The sequence below is a fragment of the Hyperolius riggenbachi genome, chromosome 9, assembly GCF_040937935.1.
Source record: "Hyperolius riggenbachi isolate aHypRig1 chromosome 9, aHypRig1.pri, whole genome shotgun sequence".
Classification (NCBI taxonomy): Eukaryota; Metazoa; Chordata; class Amphibia; order Anura; family Hyperoliidae; genus Hyperolius; species Hyperolius riggenbachi.
The window spans coordinates 239,626,590-239,647,825 of NC_090654.1; the positions used below are offsets into that span (position 1 = coordinate 239,626,590).

At 44.2% G+C, this 21,236-nt stretch overlaps 2 protein-coding genes across 3 annotated transcripts in view; one reads left to right on the forward strand and one right to left on the reverse strand.

Annotated features, from left to right (window-relative positions):
• ARID4A (AT-rich interaction domain 4A) overlaps positions 1-2,934 on the forward strand; it is a 147,823-nt gene extending 144,889 nt beyond the window's left edge. For both annotated transcript variants that reach the window (XM_068254197.1, XM_068254196.1), the window contains one exon: positions 1,984-2,934. In XM_068254197.1, coding sequence (XP_068110298.1) covers positions 1,984-2,087 — 104 coding nt within the window. In that variant the 3' untranslated portion in view covers positions 2,088-2,934. The remainder of the gene's footprint in view (positions 1-1,983) is intronic.
• A 6,449-nt stretch (positions 2,935-9,383) lies between these two features.
• KLHDC1 (kelch domain containing 1) overlaps positions 9,384-21,236 on the reverse strand; it is a 42,242-nt gene continuing 30,389 nt past the window's right edge. The window contains exons 11-14 of the mRNA XM_068254200.1: positions 19,479-19,563; positions 17,137-17,189; positions 14,242-14,421; positions 9,384-10,952 (exon numbers count right to left, since the gene is read on the reverse strand). Coding sequence (XP_068110301.1) covers positions 14,253-14,421; positions 17,137-17,189; positions 19,479-19,563 — 307 coding nt within the window. The 3' untranslated portion in view covers positions 9,384-10,952; positions 14,242-14,252. The remainder of the gene's footprint in view (positions 10,953-14,241; positions 14,422-17,136; positions 17,190-19,478; positions 19,564-21,236) is intronic.

Consider the following 21,236-nt stretch of genomic DNA (forward strand, 5'->3'; position numbering starts at 1 on the left):
TGCGGACTGCGCAGCCGTGGCAAGCTGTGGCGGACATATTGTGCGAGGAAAGATAACCTGACCTTCGGGTTAGGGTTGGGACCAGGTGAAATGAAACTGAGTGGTTAAGTATTTCACGTTTTTTATTTGACCTCGGAAGTTCTTTAAGATGAGGGTATGGGGTACTGCTAGGCGGTAGCATCAAAGCAACCCCGCCTCTTCCTGTCTGAAAACATTGATCTTTGGCTAAAATCAAATTTCAAAGAGTGATTACAGCGGTGGGGAGGCACAGTGCACGGAGCTATGTGTATCCAGCATAAACCTACCTCTGTACTTAGCTTAGGTAGCTTTGCCTTGAGTCAGGTGTCCTTTAACACAGGCCTTTTGCTCACTGAGAAAAAGGGATAAAGTTTAAAATGTTGTTAAATGGCATTTATCACGTAGCTCACATTTGAATCCTTTGCCATAGGATTACTGCAGAGCTGCAGTGTTCCAAAAAGATGGGTGGTAATTTCCCTTCTCCTCTTAACTTAACTGCAGCTTCTAGTAGTAGATCCCTTTCTCATTGTTGTAATTGTGCATGAAGGTGGGCTTTTCCATTTTTCCAAAGCACCTAAATAGAGGGCTGAGGAAAATTGCTTCAGGAGAGAATTGCATGGACGAGCGAGTGTAGAGGTGGCACACTATCTACACGTCCAGACATCTGCTAGAACAGTCAGTAATAATTGCTTATTTTCTTCAATGGCCAAATACCTCCAGTACATCAGCAATAATTATATTTGCAAAGGGTAGTTAATTACTGGAAGACCTGCAGACCTGTTACCCTCTATACCTGTAGATAAGTTGCAGCTGAAGCCCCATGTACACCATAGAATTTTTTTGTCCGATTTGATTAATTGATTCGATTCAATCCGGCATGTCCGATCTGGATTTGATTGCAAATTTAATGGAATCCTGATCTGACTTGTCGGATTGAATCGATTAAATGAATTGAATCGGACAAAAAATTGTATGGTGTAGATTGGGCTCTACAGTTTTTGTTTCATGACTTTCGTTCAGCTATAGGGCTAGTTTACATGGACTTTTGACTTTGTTTGCCATCATTTGATGACCCAGCCATCCTGTTGAGGGTAAACTGTTCTCAGGCTGAGGTCATTCTAAGTTGATATAAACACAAACTAATCAACTAACATCAAACTGCAGTCAAAGGTCCATGTACAACAAACCTTAACCACTTGAGGACCGCAGTGTTAAATCCCCCTAAAGACCAGGCCATTTTTCACAAAAAGGGCCACTGCAGGGCCGCATAACACAGCCTAAGATCGCAGCGCTGTACAGGTTAATTAGATGGCGAAACCGTCTTAGACGGTCGCCGTCCAACCACTGGGAGACTGATGGCTCCGCTACGTCCATTCATGCGGAGATGCGCGCGTAATCTCCTGCAATACCCGCCCCAAGGACCTTACGCCAATCGGCATAGGCGGTACTGGGGCTGCTGCTGCCGGCCACGCCCATCGGCTTGACGTGGTCGGCAAGCGGTTAAAGTCGAATTAAGGAGAGGGAAGGCTCTGGGTCCTAATGAGCCTTCCAGTTCTCCTCCCGGTCCCTGCGTCCCAGCTCTGGATCCCTGGTTCTAATCTCCCACCGGACGAGGCTTCGGAAGTCTTTGTGAGCCCGAGTGCTCAGTACTGCGCAAGCGACAGCCTGCTTGCGCATGCGCAGTAAGAAGCGGCCCATCTTCAGGAAGCACTGGGGCTCCCAAGACTTCCGCAGCCTCAGGCAGCGGCAGAGAGCAGTCTCCGACTGATAGGTTGGAAGCTGCTAATGGGAGATCCAGCGCGGGGACCGTAGGAGGTACGGGAAGGCTCATTAGGACCCAGAGCCTTTCCTCTCCTTAGGCGAGTATCTGTTTTTGTTTTAAATTTCACTTCAGATTTACTTTAAACTTGTTTAAAAAAAAAAAAAAAAATCATTGAATATCTGATTTTGTTTGTCTCTTTACAGTGTCCAATACCGGAGCATCAATGTCTTCAGCATCTTCAGAAACAGGAATGAGCCCTTCTTCATCCTCTCCCCCACAAAACACACTTGCCTTAGAGTGCAGGTGATACACAAACATCCTTCCTCCCTCAGCGGTCAGCTGCCATGGACACTTAGCCCCTCCCCCCTCTCTTATCCACACAAAGCACTCAACTGGTCTGACATTGCCAAGTATTTTTTTTCCAAACTTCCCCTCTGCTGGATTGCAATTTTCTTCCATTTCATTTTTTTTTTTAAATATCTTTATCAAATATTTAATTAGGAATAGGAAATTAGCAGTCAGCGTGCCACAATGGCTTCTTTTGTCCAAACAGAAGAATTACACTTTTATGAATTTGACGAATGTCTGAATAAAGAAAAAAAAAAGAGCATACATATAGTATGCTCCAATGAATGGCAAGTGTATAAAAACGACAGTACACTATGGGGAAAAAACAAATGAAATAGCAGCAGCACTTTTTTGTTTATTTTTCAGACAGAGCTGCGTGGTAGCCTCTGATAATCATAGTGTTTTTGCTTTTGGAAGCACTTGCAATATACAGATAAACTGCCAAAGTCCAATGTATTCAGCAGAGTGCCCAGTTTTAAAGCTGTATACAAGACAAAATACGTTGTGAAAGGGAATGTAGTAGACTGAAAACTGCATTTAGGAAAAAAAAAATTCAAAAAAGGTCTTCCACTTTTTACAAGGATTCAGAGCACAGAATTATGCAACTATTTTAAAAAAAAAGTTTATTAATGTTTACAGTGGAATTGTGAATAGGTTTTCAGTAAACTATCTTATCCCTTGGCAAATCTATTTTGTCTTTTTCTATGTAATTTCAGAGTTTTTATTTTGTTACAAAAACAAAAGACAAAAAGAAAATATATGACAACAGCGAAGTTATTTAACAAGATTTCTAAAGCTGAAATTTTTTTTTCTTGTGTAAAATAAGGTATTATCTTGCAACCTGTTAAATATATTTATTCAGACATTGGATGTTGTATTTTTATGTATTTTTTAAAATATTAATAAAAATAAAAAAAATAAAATAAGAGAAGGGTCTAGCTTAGTTCTCTCTTACAATACAAAACGTAGCTCTTAACACCATCTTATGTGCTTTGCTCTTCATTATTGTTACTTTTTTGTCTTTGGCAGTTTTCCCCAAGTTCAAATTTTTTTCCTTTTTAATTTACTGCCGAATTTTTATTTCTCAAACGAGAGGAATGAGTTATTTCCGCTTCATGAGATGCAAAGTAATGAGGACTGTGGTTCATTCCATATACAAACATTTTGTAAATATATATATAAATATATATATATTATATATATTCCTGATGCCTGTATTTAAGAGTTTTTGCCTATACATCATGTACAAAGGTGATTTTTTTCTTAAATGAATTTTTTATTCATGTTTTTACATTAAAAAGGGATTTCAACCCTTTTCTTCTGTCTTTAATATAATGTAGACGCTCTCTTTAAACCAATGTTTCTAAAACGTCATTCTCAAGATACCTGAATAGGTCTTATCCGCGGGTAACCATCTATATACATACAATACAGATTCTGAGTTTAATTCGAATGTTTCTGCATCAGTTTTTTTGGGGGGTGTCCCTGTTTTGTGTCCCAGAGTCATGCTGCCTCCTATGACAATGGTCACTAGCAGGTAGATCAAAGGACCACACGCTGATGGTAATACATGGCAGGTGCAGGACTGGTAGCCACTAGAACACCAAAGTATAAGTTAAAAGGATTTGCACACCCCAAGTCAGGAACTGCATTTTGTTGCTACATCACCATACACATCATCTGTTAAGTCTGCTTAAAGGAACACTGAGCTAAAAAAATAAAACCTGAACCTACCTGGTGCTTCCTCCAGACCCCCTTAGTCTGTCAGGTCCCTCTGAGTCCTCTGGGCCACCACCGTTTTTTTTCCTTACACAACCTGTTTGGGAGTCGTGTGCAACTGCCCATGTGTGGCCTTTTGCTGCGAGTGTTCTGCGCATGCAGTTGACCAATGCACAGAAAACTCAGCGGTAAACATACGATCGGAATGGGCTGCACATGCGCAGTTGTGAAGGACTCCTGGCCAGGTCGCGCAGGTAAAAGAGCTGCCAGCGGGAAAACTGAGGTACCCAGAGGAAGCCGAGGGACCTCATACGGGGGACTCTAGGAAGCCCCAAATCAGTTCAATATTTAATTTTTTAATTGGGTTCACTGTTCCTTTAAAGCGGGATTGTCACTAAAAATTAAATTTCAACAGCAACTGGTCTGGGTGTATTAAGTGATAAAGTTGCTAATCCTGCATTCAAAACTTTTTCTGCTGTTATGGTTTGGAGTTATCATGTACTTTAGGAGCACTGTCTCTTTAATTGCCATTGCCAAACAGTTGCATGCTGGGGGTTCTTTTTATCTGTAATATATTTCTCCTCTTCCCTTTATTTCTCTGCCTAGCTGAAACATGATCCTCTGCTCACTTGTGTTTACAAGGCTGAGGTGACTCAGCAATTGGAGGAGAAAAGAAAAAAGTTAAAGAGAACCCGAGGTGGGTTTGAAGAATATTATCTGCATACAGAGGCTGGATCTGCCTATACAGCCCAGCCTCTGTTGCTATCCCAAACCCCCCCCAAGGTCCCCCTGCACTCTGCAATCCCTCATAAATCACAGCCACGCTGCTGACAAACAGCTTGTCAGAGCTGGCTGTGTTTATCTCTATAGTGTCAGACTGCTGCTCTCCCCGCCTCCTGCAGAACTCCAGTCCCCGCCTGCATCCCTTCCCTCCCTGCTGATTGGAGGGAAGGGACGGGGGCAGGGACCGGAGCTATGCAGGAGGCGGGGGAGCAGCTGAGACTGACACTGCAGATGTAAACACAGCCTCAAAGCACGGCTGTGATTTATGAGGGATTGCAGAGTGCAGGGGGACCTTAGTGGGGTTTGGGATAGCAACAGAGGCTGGGCTGTATAGGCAGATCCAGCCTCTGTATGCAGATAACATTCTTTAAACATACCTCGGGTTCTCTTTAACGGAAGAAATGACATCCGTATTTGGCCTCAAACTGTGTTGCAAAAAAAAAAACATGGTTCCCACCAGGACCAGAATTCTCTTAATTTACTATATAAAATTCACTGAAATCAAAATGTGGACAGTGCAATACATGTGTTTATATAAGTAGATCAAGTGCTTTAATAGTCCTACTGCTTTAATAGTCAAATGATGTGTATGGTGATGGAACAAAAAAATGCAGTTCCTCAATTGCGGTGGAACCCTCTTTTTCTTTTATACTTTATATTACACTAGCTGGTATACCTGGTATTATGTATTTATAAGTGCCAACCTCTTTTGCAGCACTTTTACATAGTTTGTATCAGGTTTTCCCCAACCCTATTCTCAAAGTCCACCAACCATGCGTGTTTTGTGTAAATCCCTAGAGACAGTTATCATGAAACGGACAACTATCATGTACAATTTAAAATACACGTGTATGAGTTGTTCAGGCCACGTTTACAGTGGGACGTCGCGGAGCTGCATTATAAACTCTTATAACGAAGCTTACTGCAATGATAAGCCTATGGGACGTTCACAATGCGATGTTAGCGTTGCATTGTAACGTCTAGCGTTACCTCTAAGCACACAGGCGTTACCGGGTACAGGAAAGCATACTTTTTATTGCCTTACGCTTTACTGTACCTACTGCTTTTTGTGTGTGTGTTGCGACTTTGACGTCGCATCGCAACGTCCCACTGTGAACCTAGCCTTACTTCCCCCAAAGTGAAATGCACTATACCAGGCATGGGCAAACTTGGCTGTTGAACTACCAGTCCCACAATGCATTGCAGGAGTCTGACAGCCACAGTCATGACTCATAAAGGCGAATGCATTGTGGGATTTGTAGTTCCTTAACAGCTGGAGGGCCAAGTTTGCCCATGCCTGCACTATACTGTAAATCTATTGTTTCCCATGTAGCTGTCACAGAAGCTAGAAAAAAAAATGACAGAATTGTGACTAGTTATCATGGGGGATGCACTTCCTGGAAAGGACCTTTAAATAAAGGTCTCCTGGGCACACTATATTCTGCCAGTTGGAGTGTGCCACTGCCATCCAGGAAGTGCTTTTAGAAGTAAAGGGATTCCTGAGAAACACCCCCCCCCCCATAAGGAGATGGATTGGTCAAAAAAAAAAAAATCTGTCACATTTGTACTGTAAGTGCCGGGCATAGGAAAAAGGTAAATTATAGTGCATTTTACTCTGAGACAAATGTACAACTATTACGTGTATTTTGAATTGTACCCATTATCAGGATAGTGCTTAATCAGCTCTGCTAAGATACTAATTCCCCCACCTGTGAGTGTTTGTGACTTCCTGTTAAACCTGTTCTGTCGGTGGGCCTTGAGGAATATTATCGGGGGTAGGGATGGACAATAAGATTCAAATGTCAATTTGATGCAGATTTATGCAAATTTATGCAGCTTCAACATGAACCAATCAAATCCTGCTGAAGAAAAATCCGATGGTCCATTTTCAAGGTGCATACATTTGCATAATCCTAATTGAACTCAAAATTATTTGCATCTCATTTACCACCCCTAGTTGTGGGACTCTGGTGTATATGGTCATATCACTAACTGTCCCTCTTAAAGGAGCTCACAATCCAATCCCTACCATTGTCGGTCATTGTCTAATGTTTCTATTGCAGCCTAATGCCAATTTTTGGGGAAAGCCAGTTAACCTATCTGCAAGATTTTTAGCTGCAGTAGCCAATTGACCAATAATTGCGTTCCACTGTGACAGGTATATGGAGGCTGCCATTTTATTTCCCTTTACAATGCAAATTGCCTGGCTGTCCTGCAAATCCTCTGCCTCTAATACTTTTAGCCATAGAACCTAAACAAGCATGCAGCAGATCAGATGCTTCTGACACACTACTGATGCCAGAATGATTCGCACGATTGCCAGGCAACTGGTATTGTTTAAAAGGAAACTAATATGGCAGCCACCATTTACCCCAGACTCCCTTTAAATCTGAAAACATTGGAAGTTTTCCTGTACAGACAGAATTCTCGAGTTTTGCTGCTGCTATGCAGCATAGAATTCTGTGTTTCCTTTCCTTCACTGTTAAAGGGAAGGTCCAAGTAAATTAAAAATCAAAAATCCACTTACCTGGGGCTTCCTCCAGCCCCTGGCAGCCCTCCTGTGCCCTCGCCTTGGCTCCCGGTCCCCTCCGGTGCAGATGCTGACCTCGCCAGGTTAGCATCTACCGGCGCTCCAGTGTGCGGCTTACGGAGTGGCACTTGCATCATCCGGGCTGTACTTCATAGGCGCAGAACTACTGTGCCTGCACAGTACAGTCTGGATGGTGTCAGTGCAACTGAGAGCCGCAGGTGCAGTGCAATCTTGCGCTGGAGGGGACCCTGGGCCATCAGCGGGGAGAAGAGCTGCGGTGAGGGCACAGGACGGCTGCCAGGGGCTGGAGGAAGCCCTGGGTAAGTAGATTTTTTTTTTTTAGCTCCTCTGATGTGTCCTTTTACAGACTTTCTATCAAGTAGGAGAGAATACGACACAGGAAGCAAAGAGAGAGAGAGAGAGAGTGCCTCTCCGTAGGCAGACAGCTGTTTTAATACCGACCAGGAAAGAGTTAAATGTGACATCATCTGAGCCCTACCCCCAAGCCTACAATTGGCAGGCATAGGCATATGACCCACCTTATTAATTAATATTCCATTGCTTTATACCGTAGTTACAAAGAATGCAATATTTTGTAAATATCGGCTTTGTTTACCTTTCTGTCATCTAACGGTCGAGGCAGTTTAGACCTATGGCCTTCCACAAGGAACATGTTCCTGGTAACTGACCGCATCATCTCTTCTGCAAGAAACTCTGCTTAAAGGTAGACTCTGCGAACCAAGCCTTTTCCCTAACCTCAGTTCAGGCAACTGAGGCCTACATATAATACTTAAAGGGACTCCGAGCAGTGCAGAAACTATGGAAAGATGCATACCATTTTGAAGCTCTCTTTCCAAAGATATATAAACTGCCGCCCTACGCCATTTAGTTTTCGCTATTTTCGCGATCGAAATCGGTTTATGTGCCGTTGGAAAGAGGAGAAACAGAACTTGAAAATGGTATGCATATTTCCATAGTTGCTTGTATTACACAGGGCGACTTTTCCCCAAAGTCAGCTGCTGAATGGAGCTGCCGACTTCGGGGAAAAGTCGTCCTGTGTAATACAAGCAACTATGGAAAGATGCATACCATTTTGAAGCTCTGTTTCTCCTCATTCCTACGGCACATAAACCGCCGCCCTGCGCCTTTTAGTTTTAGATATTTTCGCGATCAAAAGCTGCGGCAGCTGCGATTTCGATCGCGAAAATAGCAAAAACTAAAAAGCGTAGGGTGGCAGTTTATATATCGTTGGAAAGAGGAGAAAGAGAGCTTTAAAATGGTATGCATCTTTCCATAGTTTCTGCACTGCTCGGAGTACCTTTAAATTATAACAGTTAGGGCCTGACCCCACTAATGTAGTTGTGTATGCTTTTCAGCATCTGTAACATTGATGTGTAACGAAAAGCAGACACAACTGCCTTAGAGGGCTCAGGCTCTTATGCTGGTCCTACAAACCGGATTCTTCATCGCTGGGTAGAAAGCCAAGGTCACGTGACATTAGCAGCTGTTCTTTGGATCACCTTAAATGACCTTTTACCTGCAATCAGTGTACAGATATGTTGCTTGGCTCGCTGCCCATTCCTGTGTTTACAAATTAGCTGCTCTGCCGAAACAGCCAGCTGACACAGCTGAGAGATCCAATTATACTTGTGATTAGTCACATATGAGGGGGAATTAGACGGGTCCCCAAACTTTTTCGGTCAATGGCTGGGTCAACATACTTCAGACTGCTTGGGGCTGGAACATACATAAAGTGATTGATATTGCAAAACATTACATTGAATCTAGGTATTGATTTCCCCCCAATCATGCCTGGAGGAGAACTCCCAGCAGCAGCCATTCAGTCATGCGGCGCCCGAAGAACGTCTTTGTGCACAAGACAGTGAAGCATAGCCAGGTGACAACCTGCTACCCAGTTGGCTAGCAGTGTCAGCTGGTGCAGGATTGGTTTGGAAGCCAGTGAATGACTGCTCTCTGGCTTCTACAGTATGTGGATGGGTGCTGCCAGCACTGCTATTCTATATGCGGGGTGCTGATATTTAAAAGGTGCAGATAGCCACATCTATAAGTTATACATTTTGTGTTTGGGTGGCCAGTGAAAAAGCCTCGGTGGGCCCCATTTGGCCCGTGGGCCTTAGTTTGAGGACCACTGGGCTAAACGCTCTCTCACAATTCTTCAATGTGATGCATTATATACGAATATATCGATGGAAAAATCTGCAATACCAATCAATATTTTTTTATTGAAAATCCGTTTAGGATTAATTGACAGAGTAACCAAGCAGCTCGGGGTGACCCAAACCACTAGGAATGTATAGGTGGATAAAATACCGAAAAGCCCTCCTACTTATAAGCAATGCTTGGTGAAATTTGCCTTCTTAAAGAGAACCTGTAACAAAAAAAAGTTCCCCTGGGGGGTACTCACCTCGGTAGGGGGAAGCCTCAGGGTCCCAATGAGGCTTCCCCCTCCCCTGTAGCTGCAGGCAGTCCAGCGCTGGCTCCCCGAAGTGTCCCGGAATCCTCCCTCGACAAGCCTGACGAGCGCTGATTTATTTACCTTTCCTGGCTCCAGCGGGGGCGCTGTTGTGGCTCTCCGCACGGAGATAGGCGAAAATAGCCGATCTCTGTCGGATCCGCTCTACTGCGCAGGCGACTTGTGCCTGCGCAGTAGAGCAGCCAGACAGCGATCGGCTATTTCCGCCTATCTCCGAGCCGATACTGCGCCTACGCTGGAGCTGGGGAGGTAAATATTTACATCCCCGCCGTTCCGGGAGGATTGCTGCCGTGAAACCGAGGAGGACGGGGGAAGCCTCAATAGGATCCGGAGGCGTGCCTAATCTGAGGTGATTACCCCCCAGGGGAGATTTTTTTCGTTACAGGTTTTCTTTAAAACAAGGAAATTTGCAATAATTCAGCTATGAGTGAACATTTGTGGTTACCCACAATGCACCACTACGGGAATATGCAAATGATCTCTTTTCACCCCTGTGAGCTGGACAAGCATCCAGAATCGCTGGTGTATAGCAAGCCTATAGCTTTAAATATTACACAGCCACACCAACTGCCCCATTCCACCAAAGGTGATTTAAAATATTCTGTTTTAGATTCCTGCTTTGAAGTGGACTGATCCTCGGCCACGGAACAGAACAGCCCCCACGGCAAAGTAACAGACATCTGAAGTACTTATTTCCCTCACTGAATTCTTGGGATTCCATTGCTGCTCACAAAAGACTGGAAGGAAGAGAATACATATAGTTACAGCCCAAACCAGCGACATTGAAACATGTATAAAGCGATTGTCTCCCAGAGGACCCAAAGTGCATAAGCTTGTCTCAGATCAGTATATAGTTTTGTGTTATGGGGGAAAAGTTATGTGATCATAAATGCCAGACTAAACGGGTGGCTTTTCAGTTTTGATTTAAACGTGTCTAGGGTTGGAGCTGTCTTGATTAAGTTTGAGAAGGCTTTCCAAAGGATAGGGGAAGCATGACAGAAAATGCTGGCTTCAAATGTTTTACTTGGACTCTGGGGGTGATCAAGTTACTGCATCCTTTATTGGACAACGACCCAAAGCATAGAAGTAAATGAACAACAGAATGGCTTAAACAGAAGAAAATACGCCTTCTGGAGTGGCCCAGTCAGTCCTGACCTCAACCCGATTGAGTTGCTTTGACATGACCTCAAGTAAGCGATTTACACCAGACATCCCAAGTATATTTCTGAACTGACACAGTTCTGTAAAGAGGAATGGTGAAGAATTACTCCTGACCGTCGTGCACGTCTGATCTGCAACTACAGGAAACGTTTGGTTGTAGTTATTGCTGCCAAAGGACGTTCAACAAGTTATTAAATCCAAGGGGTGACATTCTTTTTACGCCTGAACTGTGAAAGCATACATAGTGTGTTCAATAAAAACATGGAAACATTTACAGTAATTATTCGTGTGGTATTGGCAGATTGTCTATTGTGACTTAGATGAAGATCAGATTTTATGACCAATTTGTGCAGAAAGCCATATAATTCCAAAGAGTTCACATACTTTTCCTTGCTACTGTAGTTACAGCCCACACCAGCAGCATTGAAACATTTGTAAAGCACTTTTCTCCCAGAGGACCCAAAGCGCATAAGCTTGTCTCAGATCAGTATGTAGTAATGTGTACAGGGGAAAAAGTTATTTCACCATAAATGCCAGTTTAAACAAGGGGCTTTTCAGTTTTCATTTAAATTTGTCCAGGGTTGGAGCTGTCTTAAGTTTGGCAAGGTATTCCAAAGGGTAGGGGCAGCATGACAGAAAACTCTTGCTCCAAAGGTTTGTAGTTGGACTCTGGAGGTGGTGAAGTTATTGGATCCTTCTGACCTGAGGTTGTGGGAGGTGTGACGGAAGGTATCTGGGGCCTTGGTCATGTAGAGGCTGTAATGTTAGCATTCCAATTTTGAAAAGGATTCTCCATTTAATAGCTGACCGTAGTAAAGCCCTACCTATCCCTCCTATGTTTTGCATTCATTCTTCCTTGTACAGTATATCAGTTTATGCATAATTGCCACTGAGAGAGGGATTACAGGACATATTAAGTAATTCAATGCCTTGCCAATATCTCTGTATCCCCCCCCCCCTCCTTTTCCCCAGCATTGAAAACCAAATCCCACTGTCATGGGTGGTTTACTATAAAGCATAACTGTACCTTTGGACATACAGTGGTTTGCAAAAGTATTCAGCTACCTTGAAGTTTTTCACATTTTGTCACATTACTGCCACAAACATGAATCAATTTTATTTGAATTCCACGTGAAAGACCAATACAAAGTGTTGTACATGTGAGAAGTGGAACGAAAATCATACATGCTGCCAAACCTTTTTTACAAATCAATAACTGCAAAGTGGGGTGTGTGTAATTATTCAGCCCTCTTTGGTCTGAGTGCAGTCAGTTGCCCATAGACATTGCCTGATGAGTGCTAATGACTAAATAGAGTGCACCTGTGTGTAATCTAATGTCAGTACAAATACAGCTGCTCTGTGACAGTCTCAGGGGTTGTCTAATAGAATATTTGGAGCAACAACACCATGAAGCCCAAAGAACACACCAGACAGGTCTGGGATAAAGTTATTGAGAAATTTAAAGCAGGCTTAGGCTACAAAAACACTTTCAAAGCCTTGAACATCCCACGGAGCACTGTTTAAGCGATCATTCAGAAACGGAAGGAGTATGACACAACTGTAAACTTACCAAGACAAGGCCATCCACCTAAACTCACAGGCCGAACAAGGAGAGCGCTGATCAGAAATGCAGTCAAGAGACCCATGGTGAGATCTACAGCTCAGGTGGGAGACTCTGTCCATAGGACAACTATTAGTCGTGCACTGCACAAAGTTGGCCTTTATGGAAGAGTGGCAAGAAGAAAGGCATTGTTAACAGAAAAGCATAAGTCCCGTTTGCAGTTTGCCACAAGCCATGTGGGGAACACAGCAACCATGTGGAAGAAGGTGCTCTGGTCAGATGAGACCAAAATGGAACTTTTTGGCCAAAATGCAAAACACTGTGTGGTGGAAAACTGACACTGCACATCACTCAGAAAACATCATCCCCACTGTCAAACGTGGTGGCAGCATCATGCTCTGGGGGTGCTTCTCTTCAGTAGGGACAGGGAAGCTGGTCAGAGTTGATGGGAAGATGGATGGAGCCAAATACAGACCAATTTTGGAAGAAAACGACTTGAGACCGGGCGGAGGTTCACCTTCCAGCAGGACAACGACCCTAAACATAAAGCCAGGGCAACAATGGAATGGTTTAATACAAAACATATCCATGTGTTAGAATGGCCCAGTTAAAGTCCAGATCTAAATCCAATCGAGAATCTGTGACAAGATCTGAAAACTGCTGTTCACAAACGCTGTCCATCTAGTCTGACTGAGCTGGAGCTGTTTTGGGCAAGGATTTCAGTCTCTAGATGTGCAAAGCTAGTAGAGACATACCCTAAAAGACTGGCAGCTGTATTTGCAGCAAAAGGTGGTTCTACAAAGTATTGACTCAGGGGGCCGAATAATTATGCACACCCCACTTTGCAGTTATTGATTTGTAAAAAATGTTTGGAATCGTATGATTTTCGTTCCACTTCTCACGTGTACACCACTTTGTATTGATATTTCACATGGAATTCCAATAAAATTTATTCATGTTGGTGGCAGTAATATGACAAAATGTGGAAAACTTCAAAGGGGCCGAATACTTTTGCAAACCACTGTATATGCAGTTTTATTTATTTTTCTAATCCACTGCCAAAGTAAGTTAAAAACCACACAGAAAGCTCATTGTGACCCAGAACCACTAGGAAAGTAAGAGACCAAAAACCCTTCTTTCTAAAAAGCAACATTGATTGTATTTGCTATAATGTGGCTTTAAATGAGCAACTTTAGTTTCCCATGATGCATCACTACTGAATATGTAAAACTTCTCTTTATGCAAAGCACACATCCAGAACTGCTGGTGTATAGTGAGCCTATAGCTTATGAATTTAAAGTGAACATGAACTGAGAAGTATATGGATTTTTCCTTTAAAAATAATACCAGTTGGCTGACTCTCCTGCTGATCTTGTGTCTCTAATACTTTTAGCCACAGCCACTGAACAGACCTATGAGATCAGGGTTATCTCTTAGGGCTTCTGCCAGAGGTTCTATGACGAGGGTGAATAGGGCAGGGGACAACCCTGTCTCGTCCCTCTTTGTATAGTTATGGGGGTGTGTTCAGGAGTTGGAAGTTTAAGGGTGGCAGAGGGCAGTGAGTATAGACCAGAAATGGCTTGAAGGAAATTCCCTCCTATCCCTGCCCTCCTCAGAGCTGCCAACACGTAAGGAAAACTTGTGGTGTCAAACACTTTTTCCATATCGAGTGACACTAACGCCACTGGTTGGCTTTTGCTGTTGGCCCTGTGAAGAAGGTCTATAACCTTCCTAACAAATTGTCAGGGGCTTGGCGGTTGGGGATAAATCCGACTTGATCTCTGTGGATCAGTGCAAAGAGTATTTCACATTTTTAGACCCCAACAGAGGGTTTCATTACAGAAGTGCAAACATTGGGTTTTCACCACTCCAGTAATCAGATGTTGTCATTAGCTTCACACAAGTGGCTCCTCCTGCTCTGTCTGAAGCGGGTGGCTGTCCAGAAAGTCACTCTCTTCTCGGCCTGCTGCAGCAGCTTCTTGGGAAGGCAGGAAATGTGGTTTCCTAATATTGCGTCATTCTTCCCAACAGCGTCCAAACATAACCTTTACAAAGAGATGGTCATACAACTTAACAGCGGTATTCAAAAGGACCTTACAAAAAATAGTCAAACATAAATCTAACTTGAAAGGACCATAAAATGGGCAATTGAACTTACCATATATACTCACGTATAAGCTGACCCGTATATAAGCCGAGGGAACCACTTTTCCCTCAGAATGCAGAAAAAAGTGATTGACTCGTGTATAAGCCCCCTCCACAGTAGCCAGATATACCCCCGGTACAAGTCAGCCTCCCTCACCATAGCCAGATGTGCCCCAAGGATGATACAACTGTGTCTCAAGGCTCCACTAGATGGCGTCATAGATGAGACACAGCGATTGCCACACAGGAAGAATCCCTGATCATTGCACCGCTGACACATTATTACTTGCACGCTGCACTCCACAAGCCAGGGGACACAGGAAGTTTTGAGCAGCACACTCTGCACACAATGTTTCAGGGTATGTGGGGCACGGACGACTTAAGTCAGACGTGTGTGCGAGGTGTTAAAAGGTTGGGTGACTTTATTATTTGTCTTGCTGTGACCAAGGCAAGACATGAGCAGGATGTTGTTGAAGGCAATTAGAATTGATACTCTAATAATTTTCTAAATTTTGAAAATTTTGGGTTATTGTGTCTTATTACAACTTGCTGTTCTGAGTGACCTTGCCACTGGGACAAGGTTCTGATCCAGCTCTGTTTAATGCCCGAAGAAGAAACTTAAAGCGGAATATAACCCTGAATTTCAACTTTGCTCTAAAACATTATTTACAGCATATTATATGCAACCAGCATTTTTTTTTACTAGACCAACATTGGAAGGGTTACACACAGAGCTTTAAAGTTCCTGGAGAGAACTGCTCCCCACAGCTGAAGCTTAGATAGATACATTTAAAGAGACTCCGTAACAAAAATTGCACCCTGTTTTTTATCATCCTACAAGTTCCAAAAGCTATTCTAATGTGTTCTGGCTTACTGCAGCACGTTCTACTATCACCATCTCTGTAATAAATCAACTTATCTCTCTCTTGTCAGACTTGTCAGGCTGTGTCTGGAAGGCTGCCAAGTTCTTCAGTGTTGTGGTTTTGTGATGCAGGCCCCTCTCTGCACACTGCCTGTGTATTATTTAGATTATGGCAGCTTCTCTCTTCTCTTTTACAAGCTGGATAAATCGTCCTCTGAGCTGGCTGGGCTTTCACATACTGAAGAATTACATACAGGCAGAGCTGTCTGCACTCTGCAGGAAGAAACAGCCTGACACTTCAGTGGAAGATAGCTGCAGGGGGAAGGGAGCACACAAATGATCTCTTGAGATTAAAAAGGAAGGGTGTATACAGCCTGCTTGTGTATGGATGTATTTTCTATGTGTGGACATGCTGTACATCAACCTACTTCCTGTTTTGGTGGCCATTTTGTTTGTTTATAAACAAACTTTTTAAAACTGTTTTTAACCACTTTTAATGCGGCGGGGAGCGGCAAAATTGTGTCAGAGGGTAATAGGAGATGTCCCCTAACGCACTGGTATGTTTACTTTTGTGCGATTTTAACAATACAGATTCTCTTTAAGCAAAACAAAATGTAACAAGTGAGGAATGTTACACACTCTTTGGCTGTCCTCCATCACCTGCACAGTCAGAGAGTGAGTCACATTCCACAGTTGTTACATTTTGTTTTGCTTAAATGTATCTATCTAAACTACGGATGCGTCTGCATTTCTCTCCAGGAACTTTAAAGCCCTGTGTGTAACCCTTCCAATGCTGGTCTAGTAAAATAAAAATGCTGGTTGCATATAATATGCTGTAAATAATGTTTTAGAGCAAAGTTGAAATGCAGGGTTATATTCCGCTTTAACGTTTGGAAAGCTTGCAATAAATGATGCACAGTTAGGCCTGGAACCCACTAGCAGCATGTTCCTAAGCCATTTCTAAGTGCTTATGATTTTAAAAGCTCTTGCTAATGCAATGCTATCAGTGTCATCCCACTTGAGCAATGTGATTTTATAAAAATCACCCATAGCATTACATAAGCAAGAGCTTTTCAAATCACTAGCCCTTGGAAAAGGCAGCTAGTGGGTTTGAGCCCTTAGTCATTAACCTTCTTGCCGGTTATCCCAAGCTCAGCTCGGGGTAACCTACGCAGGAGGATTTCTCCGGCCCCGCTGGGCCGATTTTCACAATTTTTTTTTTACTGAACGCAGCTAGCACTTTGCTAGCTGCGTGCATATCCCGCTCGCCGCCGATTCACCGCTACCCGCCGCGCCGCAAACCCCTTGCACAGCCTGGCCAATCAGTGCCAGGCAGCGCTGACGGGTGGATCGGGATTCCCTCTGACGTCCCGACGTCGGTGACGTCATCCCGCCCCGTTCTGAACGGGATTTCCTGCTTGCAAAGATCGCCGGCGGCGATCAAAGTAGGTAGGGGGATGCCGCTTGTCAGCAACTATCATGTAGCGAACCCTGGACTCGCTACATGATTTAAAAAATTTTTTTTTTAGAAAAAGTGCTGCGCCGCCCCCTTGCCGTCAGAATTGGAACGGCAAGGGGGTTAAAGGTATTCTCCAAATCAATGTTCATAGGTTTGATTAATCTGTTCTATGAATAACACCGGACCATATTTCACAATCTAAACCATGACTGCACTAGAAACCTGACAAGGATTCTACCCCTGCGCTAGCAGAAACGCAACTAAAAACACCAAAAACCTAGAAATGTTTCTTACCTTAGCAGAGAATAAGGCTGGATCTGAAAGATGAGCAAGTCATTGCAATGACCCTGCAACAAGAGACACATTTGATGTTCTGTTACATTTGTATGACAGTATAAACAATGCATATTAAACTGACTTGTAGTACATAAGTTGCCTGCATGGGGTATAATTAGATTGTATGGGGCCCCCCTGTAATAAATAAATATATGTAAATAAAACTCCTCCCCTCCCTACACACAAACCATTCTGCGCCACCCCCTCCCACATGCAGAGTAGCTCAGGGAGCAATGTAATATTTACCTGCTCCAGCGCTGCAGGTCTCCTTAATGCTTCACAGCCACACACTCTCTACTGCTATTTGCAGGCTCTCAGATCACATGACTCACATTGGTCATGTGATCAGGAGTCTGTGAATGGCAGCAGAGAGGGTGCAGCCGTGATGCACAGAGGAGACCCGCAGCGCTGGAGCAGGTAAATATTACAATTCTCCCTGCACTACTCTGCATGCTAGTGTGGAGAGGAAGGAGGAGAGTGTCCCCACAGCCACCCCTCGACCGTTCACATCTGTATATGTATGCCCCTGGTGCCAATAACAAGCGTCTATGCCACAGGTGTCGAACTCGAGGCCTGGAGGGTCAGATCCTTGCCAGTGTTTAGGATGGACTGAGAAAGAGAGGAATGTGTTCTACCTGATGGATCACACCTTGCCTGATTCACACCCATCAATTAATTTGACCTGTGTCAAAATGTGTGAGGACCTCGGCCCTCGAAGGACCGGTTTGAAATCCCTGGTCTATGCCAATAATCCGGCGTGCGCACAACTGCCCCCGACCAACTAGCGATCTATCAGGTGGTTCAATTTGGCAAAATGATGCTGATAATTTTGTTCTCTACGCTTGCCCCACCCACTGCCCGATGCAACATCTGCCTTGCTCCTTCGGCCCTCTGTGCCCACCGCACTGCAACAGAACTTATTTTTAGCCTGCAGGCTAATTACGCTTCTGTACAGCCTCAGCCCAGCAATCCCTGTTGGGCAACATCCACGTAGCGTGTGCAAAGGCCTTCACTGTGTGATCCGGTGGCTTGTAACAGTCAGCAAGTCACATGATGTGTCATGTGACTCGCTGTTACAAGCTGCAGGTCATTCACAGAGAGACCCACTGTAGCTATAGAGACGGCGCTGGGCGTGCTGCTGTCGGGACGTCATCAATGGACCGTCGGGAGCCGGTGAGTCTCTTCTCATTACCAGTCCACCTGCGCTATGCAGAGGGATGGAGAGGGTGCAGAGGGGGCACCTAAAGCTGGCTAGTCTATACTGTGACACCTATAGCTGGCTAATCTATACTGTGGCACCTATAGCTGGCTAACCTATACTGTGGCACCTATGACTGGCTACCTATACTGGGGGTAACTGTACCTGGCTAACCTATACTGGGGAACCAATAGCTGGCTACCTATACTGGAAAGGGGGGGGGGAGACTTATGCCTGGCTAACTTATTTCGGGGCATCTATGTCTGGATACCTACACTGGAGGCACCTATAGCTGGCTAACCTATACTGGGGCACCTATACCTGGCTACTTATGCTGGGGCACTTATAGCTGGCTAACCTATACCTGGGCATCTATATCTGGCTACCTATACTGGGGGCACCTATAGCAGGCTAACCTACATATACTGGGGCACCTATACCTGGCAAACATATACTGGGGCACTTATAGATGGTTAACCTATACTTGGGCACCTATAGCTGGCACGGGAGGCGGCGCATCTGAATGTTGGGGGGTGGTATGGCCTGTGTTAAGGGGCATGGTTTTGTAGGCTCTTGAGCTGTACATCCGGCCCTGGCAGGGGGTGTCCAAGCATTTTAGGCCAAGGGCCATGTCAACGTTCCTGAGAGTGCTGCTGTACTAGCGAAATTAAAAACTTTTCTTACTAATTGTCATTAGGTACACTATTCCTGTGACATTCTGTCAAATAAAAGCCACCCATATACCGTGTGCAGTTAGCACAGTGGCAGCTGCTAATCAGTGGTTATTACTGCTTCTGCCCCTGCATGCGTCACCAGCAGCTTTGGGGGCCAACAGTAATGGCTCATCGGCCACATTTGGCCCCAGGCCGGACTTTGGACATGGCTGCTTTAATGAGACTAGATAAGTAAGAATGCCTGAAAGCAAACGTATCTAGACTGCATCTAGCAACTCATTCAATTATTTTCCTTTTGTAACCTACAGCGTCCGAATGATGGCTGGTATAAAGTTACCAGGGTCAACATAGATTCATTACTTTCAGGAATGTTTTATGCAGGGTCACAGGCTATTTATGAAATTCATAAATATATTCTTTATACTAACAGTGTCCATTGAGAGCAGGTCATCCTTACTGCCGCCAAACACCATCACTTCATTGTCCTTCCCTGAACAGGCTGTATGCCACAGTCTATAAATATAAAAAAAAAAGGTTAATGCATCTATGAAATGTAATATACACTCTAAATGAAAGTGGAAATGGACTTTAAAATGGCAGTCAAAAGGCAGATTATTTTGTCTCCACTTAAAGAGGAACTCTAGCCTAAACAAACATACTGTCATTAAGTTACATTAGTTATGTTAATTAAAATAGATAGGTAATATAATCTCTTACCCACACTGTTTTAAAAGAACAGGCAAATGTTTGATTTCATGATGGCAGCCTTCTTTTTGGTTGAAAGGAGGTGACAGGGAGCATGAGACACGTTTCAACTGTCCTGAGCACCTCTCCCAGTTGCTAGGCAACGTGAACAACAACATAGGAAATCCCATCATGCTCTGCACAGCATAAGGGAAAAAAAGCCCGGGCTATTTTTTCTTTGATGGGTGGAGCTTAGATAAAAATGCAGCTAAAAATGATGCTTTGGTAAGAAAAACAAAGTTCTGATGCTGTGAAACTGTTAAAGAAACACTAAGCCTTTTCAGTTCTGCTGAGTAGATTTTTAATCCGGAGGTTCACTTTAAGGCATGCAGATGAATTAAAGCTGTTTCGTAGTCAAAACTTAAAATCGGAACGAATGACTAACAGAATGACTAGTGATGTAAGTACAGCACTGCCCTGACCATCTTACCTGGTAATACAGTGTGTTCTGTAGTGTAGTGCTGTGTAGCCTGCTCTCCTCCCTCACACCTTGTATTCTGCTGGAAGGAAGGACTACCTTTCATGAACTAAAGTTAGGCATTGTGTGCATATCAGAATCAGAATCTTTATTTTCGCCAAGCACGACTGGGACGTGCCCGGAATTGGGTTTGGCACATTACAGGGGTGCTGATACATGAAATAGTTACAGTTACAGGACAGGACATGCAGTAGGAACAGAACATTATATAGCATTTATACAGAGGGAGACAATGTGGCATAAGTAACCACACCAAAAACAAAGCAAAAAAAAAAAAAAAAATACACTTAACCCTCCTGGCGGTTTGCAAAAAAATCGCCAGGGGGCAGCAAATCTTTTTTTTTAAATTTTTTTTTTTTTTTTTCATGTAGCGAGACAAAGTCTCGCTACATGATAGCCGCTGCTCAGCGGCATCCCCCCAGCCCCTCCGATCGCCGCCGGCGATCGGAGATCCGGAGATCCCGTTCAAAGAACGGGATCTCCTGGAGGGCTTCCCCCGTCGCCATGGCGACGGGCGGGATGACGTCACCGACGTCATCGACGTCGTGACGTCAGAGGGGACTCCGATCTGCCCCATAGCGCTGCCTGGCACTGATTGGCCAGGCAGCGCACGGGGTCTGGGGGGGGGGGGCGGCCGCGGCGAGAGGAATTGCGGCGGATCGGCGGGTAGCGGCGGCGATCGGGCACTGCACGCAGCTAGCAAAGTGCTAGCTGCGTGCAGCAAAAAAAAAATTATGCAAATCGGCCCAGCGGGGCCTGAGCGGTGCCTTCCGGCGGCATAGCCCGAACTCAGTTCGGGCTTACCGCCAGGAAGGTTAAGCTGGAGCATCGTCTATATGCAGAGTGCCTCATATATACGCATCCAGCCTCATGTTAGTCTGTGGTTAATAGGACAACAACAAAAAGAAGGTATTTGCGAATATTCAGATTGGAGCGAGTATATGATGTCTCCTACGCTGCATCA